This window comes from Sceloporus undulatus, chromosome 4, assembly GCF_019175285.1.
Source record: "Sceloporus undulatus isolate JIND9_A2432 ecotype Alabama chromosome 4, SceUnd_v1.1, whole genome shotgun sequence".
NCBI lineage: Eukaryota > Metazoa > Chordata > Lepidosauria > Squamata > Phrynosomatidae > Sceloporus > Sceloporus undulatus.
Genome location: NC_056525.1, coordinates 56,199,635 through 56,214,463, shown reverse-complemented (window position 1 = coordinate 56,214,463; position 14,829 = coordinate 56,199,635). Strand labels below are relative to the sequence as shown.

At 43.1% G+C, this 14,829-nt stretch overlaps 1 protein-coding gene and 1 long non-coding RNA gene across 2 annotated transcripts in view; both read left to right on the top strand.

The window, feature by feature from the left end:
- Positions 1-2,116: 2,116 nt before the first annotated feature.
- On the top strand, positions 2,117-7,700 carry LOC121928686. Its single transcript, XR_006103551.1, has 2 exons — positions 2,117-3,642; positions 5,878-7,700. It is a non-coding gene; the product is annotated as an uncharacterized LOC121928686 (long non-coding RNA).
- A 5,027-nt stretch (positions 7,701-12,727) lies between these two features.
- Positions 12,728-14,829, top strand: part of LOC121928963 (complement decay-accelerating factor-like) — a 17,804-nt gene continuing 15,702 nt past the window's right edge. Inside the window, exon 1 of the mRNA XM_042464292.1 lies at positions 12,728-12,800. Within this exon, the coding sequence (XP_042320226.1) occupies positions 12,728-12,800 (73 nt within the window). The remainder of the gene's footprint in view (positions 12,801-14,829) is intronic.

Sequence of the window (14,829 nt, the reverse complement as noted above, 5' to 3'; positions counted from 1 at the left end):
AGGGCGATCTAAGGAGCGACGATTCCTCGCGGCGCGGGGTTCGCTCGCCAGCGGGGTTAGATCCTATCGATAGGGCGGAGCGGGCTCGCCGTTGCGCTTCTCGTCTGCATCGGCTCGAGATGTTCCCTTCTTTACTCGATCTTCTTTTCTTTCTCTCGCCCGACTCGCGCTAGATGTGCGCGCAGGGCTCTCTGTGGTTGCGCTCTCGTTCGCGCGGCGCGCCGCTCTGGCTTGCGGACCGTCTCTCGCTTTTGGAGACAGTGGTGTGTGTTTGTCGGTGTTCCCGGTGCGCGTTCGCGCTCGGCCCTCGGCGTCGCTCGCCGTCCCCGCCAGTCCCCCGCCCATACCGCTGCCGATCGCTAGAAATCGAGGTCGGTGCGATCTCAGAGATGAATTGCGGTGAGTGTCAAGAGCTAGTAACTGCTATCTACAGCTTATGAAGATAATAGATAAGAGATAGAGCTGGAATATATATTATATATATATATAGTATATAGATAGATAGAATAATATGATAGATAGATTAGAGTAAATGATAGATTCGCTATTTTTCATAATGAATAGGAAGAGGTGCAAGACGATACATATCGCGACTCTCTAGAGGTGCGTCTCAGACCATATTCTATCTGTCGAAATAACGACGCAGCGCTCCTTTTATGTCGCTCGCTCGCTTGATCTTCTCGCCCTCTCTATCTCGCGCGCGCGTCTGCCTCGCGCCGATCTCTCTCTAGCTGTTAGCTCGTAGCTCGCCCTCTGCCGGCTCTCGCGCTGCTCTCATTGGCGCTCGCTTCTGTCGTTTTGGTCGGTTCGCTAAGCTCGCTTCTCTCCTTCTCGCTCAGCTCGCCCTTCCGTACGCGCTCCCCCCCTCGCGCGCCTCCGGGCGCGCGCGCGCCATCTCGCTCGATCAGATCGCTCGTCGCTCGCTCCCTGCGCTCTGTTCATCTTTCGCTCTCTCTCTCTGGCGTGTGGGGTTGTGCCGCGCGCGCGCGCGCGCGCGCGCGCGCGCCTCCGCGCTCGGCGCCCGCGGTTCTGTGCGATCCTCTCTGCTGCGGAGATGAGAGAGCATACGCAAGCAGGCAGCGACGGCCCGCAAGCCAGATGCGGCGTTGTTAATGCAGGTGTTTTTAATTTTATTGGTGGCATTGGCGGGTGGTCTTTCGCACGTATTCCCACCTCTATTTTACGGGTTGGGGGTCGTCTTATACGCCCAGTCGCCCCCCTTTACCCTGCTGCTCACCACACTTGAACCTAGCTTAATCTTTTCATTTTCCTTCTTTCTTGGAAACAGACTGTGGGAATTGTTGTGGTCAGTACTTTTCCAGCGTAAACTATTTCAATAAACTAGTGTCATTCTTTCTTACTTACTTTTATTTTACTGGATTAATACCACACTTTCTCCTGAGATGGGAGCCAAGGCAGATATATTGCTTGATAGTACTGAGCACAGAATACTTAATGCTGAGTACTTTTGCTTGTTCTACACTTTGTGGTTTAACTGCTGAAGACTCTTGGAGGAAATCATATCTTTGGCAAACGCTCTTGGAGTACAGACACTTACTGTTACCTCTAGGAGCAGTTGCATGAGGCAAGCTCTGCTTCTTCTCACACACTGTTTGTATGCTCCTACTTTGACTGCTGGGAAGCTAATTGTAGTTCTCTCCAAACCCTGTAACAGATGCTTCCCCATATAGGTTTCTGATTTTAAAAAGAATGCTCAGGGCCTCTGGGTGGCCTGTAGCCACCCCTGTTTGCCCTGGATTGTTGCCGTGACAAACACATGCTGCAGCAGCGATCAGCCCTGTGTCACCACGGCATGCGCCGTGGGGACAGGCACATGCTATGAGGGTGCCCAGGTAGCGCAACAAGGGCTTTGAGCGTATGGATGCTCAGCCCTAGTGCGCATATAACCCAGCACAAAGTGTCGGTCTGTACAGCTCCTCAGTTTCCTATTCAAGAGATATCTGTCTGTTTGCAGACCTAATGAATCCATTGTTATAGGACAGTGATGGTGAACCTTTTCGAGGCCAAGTGCCCAAACTGCAACCCAAAACCCACTTATTTATTGCAAAGTGCCATGTCTCTCTGACTTTCTAGTAACAAACTCTGGCAAACTCTGTGCTGGGGCGACGGCACATGTGCCCACAGAGAGGGCTCTGAGTGCCACCTCTGGCACGCGTGCCATAGGTTCGCCATCACTGTTATAGGATATCTGTGTCATGACCATGTTGAAACAGGTCTGAGAAAATGACCTGGATGTGGCCACTGGGTGGAGCTGTTGTGGAAGTTATTTACAGCTCTAGTGGCAGTTATATGTGTCAGCATTTAAACAGTGCATCATTGGAATGTTGGTGCAACTGCCAAATGACATTCTCAACTGTCACTAAGTCAGAGTAAGACAGTTGGTACCTCAGAGTGGGTTGTAACTAGTACGGATGGTGTCAATGTATATATTGTTGTACACAATGGAACTTCTTCTAAGAATAAAAGCCTCATCTGAGAGAAATTTACAATGTCTCTTTGCTCATTGAGAAAGCGACAAGTGTTTCTCCAGCTCACAAGCTGCTGACTAAAGTCACGAAGGTGGAAAATCTGGTGCCAAACGTTGACATATTGCTTCACGCACTGCACAGCATCAAAAGCATTTTAACAATCTGAACTAAAGCATTCAAATGGTTTTAATGTACTCTGAACTTTTTTTGAAAAACAACCCATCTTATTCGCCCAAGCAATAGTTTTAATGTAAGTAGTAAAGAAGTTTAATCCTGATACAACATAATGAGCATAGAACAGATAAAAATATATCCTCATAAGGTGCATATTTCTTGATGCTTGTGCATGAGATTTCTAGCTCTGCTGTGAAGACAACCTGTATCTGATACTAGATAAAGAATAAAAAGTTTGAAAACTGTTGGAAGTATTCAAACATCCACAGGACTCAGTGCCAACACACAGGTTGTACAGACCAGCATCTATGGCTGGCCTGGGGTGGATTTGGGTTGTGGCGTCTACACAATGCACACCCCAACTCTGCCCACAGGCCAGCATGATGCCACACAACACCACATGGTGCGTGGCGTCATGGCAGTCCTCTGGCGTTTCATAAAAGCTGTGGCACTGGCAGCTACGGCACCCTTTCCACAATGGAGAAAGGAGCCACTTTTTGCAGCTCCTTTTTGCATTGTGGAAAGGCAAGATCAGGGCCATGGAGTGCGGTTGCCCTGGCCCTGATCTGGCTCTAAAAGGGATGGCTGCAGGCTTCCCTTTTGGGGCAGTCTGTACAGCCCCTCAATTATCTGTTTGTCTGGTTCCTGCATATTATCTCCTGAGCAAGAAGATGGGTCTTCTTCCAAATTAGTTTGAGTAGTTTGAGAAGTTATATTTATGTCATTTATTTATTTTATAATAGGATTTGATCCTGGTTGGAGATTTTGTCTCAAGCCTGTGTTGGATTCCTGTGTGTCAGGAGTCTTGCTGGTAAATTGGGTTCTGCCCGAGTAATAAAAAATGTTACCTTTTCCAGCATTATTACTGCACACCTGAGTTTCTTTGTCTTTTTTTCTTCCAAGGTGTTTTTGTTGGTGTCCTAGTTCTGGCTGCAGTCATTTTTGGACTTACTAAATGGAAACCTTGGCTTAAAAAGGGGTGAGTCACCCAAGGTATGCTTTCTCTAGCTCCTTGTAACTTCTTTGTGGCTCTGTGAGCAATTATGTGTCTTGTAAGTCCTTTTCTATTCTTCATATACTGGTGCATTAACACTGATGCATTTTAACATGCTTGTAAATGATCTGGAGTTAGTGGAAGCCATAAGTTGGTCATGTTAGGCTGTTTAGGACAAAAATTAATCACTAATAAAATCATGCTACCCCTTATATAAATCTAACCATTTCAGGTATAACCATACTTGGAATAGTGACTGTAGTTCTTGTTACCACAGCTGAAAAAAATAGCAGTTTGGCTTAGGAAAAGGATGAGTAAAAGCAGAGATGCAAGAGGTGTGTGCATGGTCTCCACAGATGGTGAATTGTGAGAGATTCAGGATAGTCAAAAGAGAAGTATTTCTTCACATAGTTCATAGCACATGGTAAAACTGGATTCACTACCACAAAAGGTAGCAGATTCACAACCACTGACATTGTTGGATTAGGCAAATTAATGGAGGGTTAGGCTAATGGCGGGTAGTCACGGTAATGATGGCAATTCTATAAACTTGGGAAGAACCTAAATAGGCCATGCATAGAACTTTAGCCTTTTGCATTACCTATACTCTTTTTACTTTATTTATTTGACAAATTATGTAAATCTTTCAGATTTTAATACTGAACAATAAATAAAATGACAAGTCAAAAAGTTTTCAGGGTGTTGAAGCCAAGAATGCCTTTGTGGGTGGTGATTTATATTTAATAATTGTATTGTAATATCATATGACAGTGGATGGCTCTTCATCCATACCCTTGAAAAATTAGTGTACATTCCTTCCAAGCATACACTGGCACTCCTTAGACTTTATGAGACTTCATTCTGCAGAACAAGAACTAGAAACACATTTAAAGATTTTTTTGTTTGTTTTTGTTTAAGATTGCATACATGTCTGTTTAACTCCACTTGAGTTCCAGGATAAATCCAAGAAACACAGGTTGAGTCTCCCTTACCTGGAAATCCGAAATAGCCCCAAATCCAAATTTGTCCACATGGTGGCTGAGATAGTGACATGTATGCTTTCTGATGGTTCAGTGTACATAAACTTTGTTTCATGTACAAAAATATTTTAAAATATTGTGTGTAAAATTATCTTCAGGCTATGTGTATAAGTTGTATATGAAATATAAATGACTTTCATGTTTAGATTTGGAGACCCATCTCCAAGTTATCGCGGGGGGGGGGGGGGGAACACTTGTACTAGTCCCAAGCATTTTGAATAAGGGAGACTCAACCTGTACTGTTAATTATTGTGAATGTTATTAACATATATTTGCACATACAGAACATCTAAAACGGTAAATATTTTTAAAAGTCAATTCTTTAAACTTCTACACTGTAAAATCTGTGGCTTGTTTCCAAAGAGGCAAATTGGAGGTACAGTGGACCCTTGTTATACGCTGGGGTTTGGTTCCAAGACCCCCCATGTATAACAAAATCAGTGTATGCTCAAGTCCCATTAAATATAATGACATAGCAAAATGTTGTCCCTTATCAAAAATGAAAAATCAAGGTAAATTTATACTTTTTTGGAACATTTTCAAACCGTGTATGCTTGAATCCGTGTATAAGAAGGGCCAACTGTACTTGTGCTTATACAAGCTCCTTCTGCAGTTTACTTATGTCCTCTGCCATGTAAGAGGAACTGTTGCAGTTTGGGCAATAGAAGATACAAAGAAATATAATAAGAAGGCAGAGACAGTAAAATCGCTTTTCTGTTTCTGCTGTTTCTACTTTTCTGTTTCTTTTGTCTCTACTATTGTACTTTATTGCTATAATGCTAATCAATTTATTGTGCTTTATTTCTATGATGCTTACAATCAGTAGATTACTTCTAATACTGTAGCCCACATTATTGCATTTTCCTGGCTGACGATCAACAGCCTTGCTCCTATTTTTCATGTGAAAGCTCCTTAACATTTCTTTTCAGAACATTTTGGAATTTCGAGAGCATGTGCAGAAAGATATCACTATGTTGTGGATTTTGGAAGTTATTGTACAGAATTATCCAAGTTGTTGAAGCCCCTTGGATAATCCCTTAAAGCTTCCACTAAAATCTGGAGTGAATTTCTACCATACTGACATGGAAACCACCAGTCAATGTTTAAACCTAAGTAATTGTTGAGATTCCTTTAAATAGAGTGTAATGACATTCATTTAAATTGTCTGTCCTTTTTATAGGAAAAGTAGCTCTCATTCTAACTCTACGGATTCTTACAACCCAGTGCCAGGTAAAGATGTAGTACTGCAAGAAGAATCAAGACCCTGATGTGTTTGCACTGGTTTTCTGAAGTAAACTCCAGTGACCTCCAGCTTCCAGCTGATGAATAACTGTCAGTTATTCCCATGAGAAGTGGAAATGGGAATTTAGTGAAAACATTTAGTGAAGCCATTTACAAAATTACTGATATTGGCTATGGCAATTAAAACATTTGGATTATGAAAGGATGTTTGGACTTAGCAAATACTTTGTTCTTTGCACACAGTGCTTCTATATAGAACTGTTCAGCACTTCTGCTCTTATAGAATGTCTCTGCTTCCAGAATCCAATATAGGATTTGGGAAAGGGGATCTCTTGCCAGAAAATGATGCTTTAACTTGCCTTAAATAAACGAAGACACTGTAATGCAAATGTCATGGGATCTTGCTAGGATATATAGAAGATTACCTATTAACATGATTGTGCATTTCTTTCCTCAAGCTTCTATTCTGTATACTTCCTCTTAATAGAAATGTAGCCTTTGAAGTCCATACTTCTGAATTCCTCAGGATTTCTCATACAGAGCCATAAGTAAACCACTCTGGCTTCCCTCTTGTGGTTTTTAAAATATGCAGGGAAGAATATGTGCTTAATATAAATTAAGGGCCTTATTGCATTTCAAAAGAAAGACAAAAAGCAGCGAGATGGAAATGGCTTCTGGTTTACCTTTCTGCATGATATCATAATAATTCCAGGAGGAGCCAGTCATAAACTCATAGCTTTTGTCAAACAGATTTTTCCAGCAGGACAAAAGCTCAACATTTACAATCACCTCCTCGGTGATAGATCGGAAGTGCTTCATAGACATGTAGGAAGGTGAGTCAGAAACTGCTTCTGTCTTGCTGCCTTTCATCTTTCTTTTGACATCTGATAAGGCCCCGATACATGTTGTGTGTTTTAATAAGCAACAAAAGTTAGGTATACTTAATAAACCAAGACAAGTTTTAGATCACAAAATTTATTGACTTTGGGGGCTCTTCCAAACTGGTCTAAACTTAGAAGTATGAGTTCTCACAGTATAGCTCCACATGTTTTGCTATTTGTTGTTTCCCCAGTCACTCGCTCCCTGCATTTGCAAAGTTGTTTTGCAGGGTTCTTGGATCTGCAGTGGGGTACTTCCAAACATTTTTTTAAAAAACTGGAGTGTTATTTGCTGAAGTATTCCATTGTTTTGAAGGGCTCATTTTCTACTTCTCTTTTTTTAATTCTTAAGAGTACAAAAGTGCTATTTCACCAATGCATAATTACTTTTTAAATTTTAAAAAGAGAGAAAACAGAACAATACTTTTGTTGTTATTCTAATATGTCTTGGAATTAAAAAGAAATCAACTTGAGGGTGGGAATAAATTGTTTGCAGCTGATGCCAGAAATTGCCAGATAATTTATGTGTGACAATAGAAACAACATTTTATTACTTTAAAACAACCCTCCTTTCCCTGCCTCTTGGAACTACAGCAACAAATGCTGCAACCATCCAACACATTTATATATTCTGGAGGAGTCCTGAATTGGATAACCTAACTTGCTTTCTTAATTCATACCAAAAATGCATAAAGAGGCTGAGCCAAAGATTGTTAAATTCAAGAATGTGTGTTTGGAAGTAATGTCATGATTGTAAAATTCATATTGAATTGTATAATCTTTTGTTTAGTTAAATGAAGGATGTACAGACAGTAAACTTTATCTGAAAGTATTTGTCAAAATAATTATATATTGAATAAAATTGTCCAACCATGAAGGGTAACTTTCTTCTATCTGAAGTCATGTGTACATAGCAACAGTACTTTTGGTGTGCTCCACATGAATTGTTCCACAAAATCCTTCACTATGGACACCTACAACACAGCATTACATTTACTTTCAACAAAACAATGTTAGGGTTTGTTATCCAGATAACTCCTGAATGATGAAAAGGGCAGTAACAATTCTTTTGGGCCACAACTTCTATGTCAGCGAGAAAATGAGAAGTACAAAAGTTACATACCGTACTAGCATTTCAAAAATTTTCTTGTCTGCCTCTTTCAAAGAATATGCACTAGAAACTAGAAGAAGGCAAAGTATGTAGATAAGAGGACAGGAAGTATGTAGTAAAGATGGTTAGAGAAGTGAGGAGAACGAGATGAGGAGGAAGTAGAGAAGAAAGTTGAGTGGAACAGGAAAAAAGGGGATTGTTATCGTAGGGAAGGGTCAAGGTAGGAAGGGAAAGGGAGAATAAATAGGTGGAGAGATAGAAGAGCAAGTGAAGATATAGTGAAATACAGGAAGGCAGGGTAAGTGCTGTATTTTAAAGTACAGTGGTACCCCGGGATACGAATTGATCGCGTTATGAAATTTCCGGGGTACGAAAAAGTTAGCTTGGAAAAACCTGTTCCGGGTAACGAAAGATTTTTCGGGTTACGAATTTTTTTTCGGTGTGTTTCGGCGCTTTTTGGCACGAAATTTAAAAGCGAAGCGCGGCTAGCGGCTTTCCAGCGCTAGCGGAAAGCCTTTTTTTGGGTTGCGAAATCTTTCGGGTTACGAACGGCGCCGCGGAACGAATTAAATTCGTAACCCGGGGTACCACTGTAATTAAATGAGAAGACTCATTGGATAAATAATGAGATTTTAGAAGGATTCGTTAATCGGCTGAGTGATCGGTAAAAATGGGTAATTGAAACGGGGTGCAGGTCATCAGTTCAAGGTGTATGTTGATGTCTGATGTTTATATATGTACAATTTTTGTTTTGTATTTTGTATAAATAGTTCAATAAACATACTTCAAAGAACATGCACTACATAAGCTACTTTGTTGTGTGCCTTCAAGTCATTTCCAACTGATGGTGGCCTTAAAAACCTGTGGGGGGTTTATGATAAGTTTTGTTCAGAAAGGGTTTACTTTCCTCTGAGGCTGAGGGAATGTGACTTGCCCAAGGTTACCTGGTGAATTTTCATGACAAAGCAGGAATTTGAACCCTGGTCTCCAGAGTCATAATCTGATGCTCAAACCACTATGCCATGCTGACTGTCATATATGCTTCTTACTTTAATATTTATGAATGTTCTAAATATTTTTAAATGTTTATACAGATATTAAAAGATAAGACGGTCCTTGATCATAATTTATACAGTGGGCCTTTGGTATCATCTGGCCCATCCATGGATACCAAAATCCATGGATGCTCAGATCTCATTATATACAGTGGCATAGTAAAATGGTGTCCCTTATATGAAATGGCAAAATCAAGGTTTGTTTTTGAGGGGGGAGTTAATATTTTCAGGCCATAACCTCTGTGCCTATGGAGGACTAACTGTACAGTCTAGATAAATTTTTTAAAAGGAAAATGAATAAGAAAGATCATGGGAATAGTTGCTCTTTCACTGGGAGACTGAAGGGACCAAGTTGGTCTCTCCCTTGCTATGATGGTCAAAGGCCACATTTCTCGCCACATACAAAGATACCTGTTTACTTGACAGCAGTCACTACTTTGATATAAAAGGAAAGCATCAGAAAACTTAGAGATAGTGAACTATTTAGCCATTGTGATGTAAAGGTTTGACTGTTGGGACTATGACTCTGGAGATCAGAGTTTGATTCCCTTGAAACCTTGGGTGAGTCACATGCTCTCTGCCTCAAGGGAAGGCAGTATCAAACCATCTCTGAACAAATCTTGCCAGGAAAATCCCATGAAAGGTTCACCTTAGGTTCACAATAAGTCAGAAATGACTTGAAGGCACACATCAACAACAATGAAAGATTTTCAGCAGCAGAGAAATCAAGAGGGAAAGAATCTATTGTCTGGGGGGGGGGGGCTCAAGATCTCCACATAGCTCTAAGATGCCCAGTGAACACAGAATGCTAACTTCGGTGGTTGGAACACAGTAGTGTAGTGGCAAAATATTTGTAAGTGCAGGTGCTTATGAAAGTCCCCCATTCCCCACAACTATAACAGGAATCCAGAGAGGTGAGTTCACCTGTATCAACAAACCAGTTGCTCTTTACCTGGAACACACCTTTGGAAAGCTAATAGTTTGTAATTACTTTAAAAAAAACTTACTGAAAAACATTTTGTTTAAAAGTACAGCACATGGTCACATGAGATACAAGGCACACAACAGAACAACCAAAAGCCAACAAAGCTTAAGATCATATGAAAATACACACCTGCAAATAAGGATTACTCCCAACGATGATCAAGACTAGCACTTTTGCTGCAGAATAAGATGAACAGGGAGAGCAAGTCTGGTGTAGTGGTTTGAGCATCAGACTATGCCTGGAGAGCATGGTTCAAATCTGAGTGGGCCAAGTTACACTTTCTCAGCCTTGGAGGAAGACAAAGACAACACACCACAGCTACCCACCAAATCATGCCAACCCGTTCTAGGGTTGCTGCAAGTCAGAAACAACTTGAAGGCACACAACAAGATGAAAACGATCTCAAAATTTTTTAAAGCTGGGAGGGGGAGCAAAACAAATTTTCTACATTAGAATAAAGAATAAATGGATACTGTACTTCCTGTAAAGCTGTGTCTTTGGTGAGTCCTTTGACTAATTTTATTTGGTGAATTAATCCCTAAAAGTGCTAGTGACTTGTCCCTAAACTTTGACAAGCCAATTTCTAAAAGAGGAGCCTTACGTGAATCCACCAGTGTTGTGCTATCACAAGTCTGACTGCCTGTAGCAGCATGGAAATTAAATCTTCATTTCCCCTACAAATTTCATAGTGTTTTCTTTAGCAACCGAGGTGGTTTTGCCAATTCCTTCCTCTAGCCTACGGTATTTGGTATTCATTGGTGGTGTCCGATCCACATACTAACTAGGGCTGGGCCTACTTAGTTTCCAAGGATCTGGTGCTTTTGGGGTATTTAGAACCCTAAATACTGCCCAGTAATCAGTCAGGAATCCATCTGAGAAGTTGGTCTTCTGGAGAGTGTTCTGCACTGCAGAATTGATGCAGTTTGAGACCACTTTAATTGTCATGACTCAATGCTATAGGATTCTGGGAATTGTAGTTTTGTGAGATAGCCACCTCTGTCAGAGAGCTCTGGTGACACAGGAAACTACAAACCCCAAGATTCCATAGGATGGAGCCATAAATGTCTGTCTTTATATGTAAGAGAGAGAGAAGTCTAAAACACTGCTGAAATAATCCAGTCTGAGACTGTGTTAACTGCCCTGGCTCAGTGCTAGGGAATCCTGGAAATTGTAATTTTGTGAGACATTTAGCCTTTTCTGTCAGAGAGCTCTGATACCACAAGAATCTATAATTTCCAGGATTCCTCAGCAGTGAGCCAGGGCAGTTAAAAACAGTCTCAAACTGGATTATTTATGCAATGTGTTTTGGACCAGAGAGAATTAAATTTATTGAAGAGGCTAGATGTAACGATGGGAATACTTCTGTGCATACCACTTGGCTGACATTTCCATAGCTTTTTTAGTACCAACCTATGGTTTTAGCTACGGTTCACAGCACCAGGTCATGTTTAACGGAGCCCTGGCAGTTGGGTGCCAAACCGGATTAATTCTGCAGTGCAGATGCAGCCTTGGAGGACATTTCTCTCTGTAACTTGCCCCACTGTATTGTTGACCTGAGGATTGACTGGATGGGGAAATCCAGAGAGATTCCTCAAAGAAATACCCGGGCAAGAAATGCAAAAGCAAAACAAGGAAATTAAATTACACCCCCAAATCTACCTATAATCATCCTAATTCCAGTAATCTGAATTGCTATACTCATGCCCAAATTTTCCCTTTCACTTGCCAGACTTGCATCTTCTCTACAGTTCTGAAATCAAAAATTCTGAGCCCTCACCTTCCTAGCTCTGCTATGAAATCACTACATTTGACAGCTCCAGCAGAAATGAAGCAATCATCTCTCAAAGGCTGCATTCACACTGCAGAAATAATCCAGTCTGGCACCACTTTAATTGCCCTGCCTCCATGTTATGGAATTCTAGGAATTGTAGTTCATCGTGGCACCACAGCTTTGCTTTAATTCCCAGAATTCCACAGTACGGAGCTAGGACAGTCAAAGTGGTGCCAAACCAGATTAGCTCTACAGTGTGGATGTGGCCTTCGAGAGATATGACCTCACTTCTGGAGCTCTGTTTCTGAGTTTATTTGCAATTGGACTTTGCCAGCCTCTGCTTATCACACATGAAGATGGAATAGCTCCACAGCAAGTGCTAATCGGCTCCTTTTTTGGTCTCACCACTGCAGGAGTCAGAAGTACTCAGGATGCTGCCACACTGCAGAATTAATCCAGTTTGATACCACTTTAGGCTCCATCCTAGGGAATCCTGGAATTCGTAGTTTGGTGTAGCACCAGAGCTCTCTGACAGATAAGACTATAAATATCTCACAAAATTACAATGCCCAGAATTCCATTGCATGAAGCCACTGCAGTTAAGGTGGTGCCAAACCAGATTATTTCTGCAGTCTGGATGCAGCCCGTGCTGATTTTAGTAGTCTCCTAGGTCAATAACACACTTGCAGAGATAATTCAGTTCGAGGCTGCTTTAACTGCCCTGGATCAGTGCTAGAGAATCCTGGGAATTGTAATTTATTGTGGCACCAGAGCTCTCTGACAGAGGAAGCTAAATGTTTCAGAAAACTACCCTAAATTTCCCTGTAGAGTATTAGAAGTCAGCCCACTATGATGTACCTGGAGGGTTAAAAGCCCCGCCCACAGCCTTGGTCCCTCCCCTCCCATTCTAAGCCCCGCCCCTTGACATCTCACCTGAATCCGAAGCCTCCATCAGTTGAAAAGGCTGTTTGGAGGCCAGGAATGCTCAATGTCAGGATCCTTCTTGCCCAGTTGGGACCAGTCACTCTTGGTGTTTTTCTTGCTCCTCTACCGGATTCAAGGTAAGTCGCCAATGTGGTGTAGAGGTTGGAGCATTTGACTAGGGCCTCATTCACATTACATAATAAAACGATTTTTGAGTTGCATCAATGGAGCAATTTAGCACCGAATAAATGTTCACACTGTTCAAACAGCGATCATATCTGCCCATTTCAATTTACTCCACTTTGCATTCACATTCATCAATAGAATCAAATCAAAATGGAGTTGCATCACAGGAGTGACCAGGCCACAGGGAACCAAATCCAATCAACAGTGCGTTCACATTTGCGCTGAATCAGTTCATTTAAAAAGATGCTGGGAATGTTGCGGATTCAGAAGAACCAGTTTAACTGGGTTTAGCATTGTGCCCCCCCCCCCGGAAACTGCATCAGAAATTCAGCACACGTGTGAACAAGGGCCCATTAAACGGTTTATTATGTAGTGTGAATGAGGCCTAGGACTGGACTGGATTCGAATCCCGCCTCGGCCATAGAAACCCCTTGGGTGACCTTGGACAAGTCACACTCTCTGAGTCTCAGGGGATGGTGATGGTAAACCTCCTCTGAACAAATCTTGCCAAGAAAATCCCATGGTAGATTTGCCTTGGGCCACCATAAGTCAGAAATGACTTGAAGGCACAGAAGAACAACAACACCTTCTCATTTGATGTGTGTGTACCTTACAAAGAGGAGACTTTCTAATTCCAGCACCTTGCTATTTGTTCATTGCTTCTCAATTCTGAATATTCGTTTGATTGTGGACTCTTGGAAATAGCGGTAGTGGTACTGTACACCTGGTTATCAAGAAGCCTCAACTGCACACAAAAAGGATGAAAGATTTTCAGAAGAAGAAAATAATTAAGAAAAAAAATTATGTTCTACCATAAGTCCGAAATAACTTGGGAGCACACAACAGCAACAGCAATAACCTCAAGTCATTTCTGAGTGATGACCCTAAAGCAAGCCTGCTGTGGAGGTCTTCTTGACGAGATTTGTTCATAGGGTATTGCCCTTGCCTTCCTCAAAGGCTGGGTATTTGCTCAGGGCCACCCAGTGGGTTTCCATGGCCAAACAAAGATTCAAACTCTAGTCACTCAGAATTCTAGTCCAACACTCAACTATACACCATGTTGGCTTCAAGTGATGACTTACTGTCCATCAGGGTTGGCCCTACCATATAGGCGACCTAGGCGGTCGTCTGGGGCACAAAAAGACCAGGGGCACAATTTGTGCCCCTCTGTGTGCACGCGCGTGCATGTGCGCAGCCCCGTCCCAGCCCAGGGTGCCCGCTCTTCTCCTGCTGCCCTGGGCCTGACTCAGGGGAAGCAGGGGCTGGCGCTTGGCTGGAGCACAGCTCTAGCCCCGCTCCCAGCAGAGCAGCAGGAGGTGCAACTTTGGCGCCCTGGGGGCCGGAGCTGCACTCGTGCACGCTCCCAAGCACCCTCTCCCAGCCACCGTGAGGAGGAAGGGCGGGGTGCCTCTCCTCCTCCCCGCAGGTGCAGGCCACCCGTGGGGAGGAAGGGACAGGGGGCGCCTCCTCCTTCTCCCTCCTTCCTGCGGCGTGCAGCCACTTGCGGGGAGGAAGGGACGGGGCACCTCTTCCTCCTCCCTTCCTTCCCGCGGGCAGTGTTGCCAATCGGTGACTTTCACACCAAAATGGGTACTTTTCAGAGCCTTTGGTGTGATTTTGGTGATTGTTTTTAATGGTAATTTTGAGAGTTGAAATAAGTATTTGGTGAGATATGTGGGGGGATTTGGTGAGTTTTTGGGCCAAACGTTTGGGGAATTATCTTCGAGGCTGTCTGGCAACACTGCCCGCGGTGCAGCCACCCGCGAGGAAGGACGGTGGGGGCGCCTCCCCTCCTCCCCTTTCCTTCCTTCCCGTGGGTGCAGCCACCCGTGAGGAGGAAGGGACGGGGGCGCCTCCTCCTCCTCCCTCTCTTCTCCCCGCAGATGCAGCCACCCGCGGGGGGGAGAAGGGATGGGGGGGGGCCTCCTCCGCGTCCTTCTTTCCCAGGTGCAGCCACCCGTGAGGAGGAAGGGACGGGGG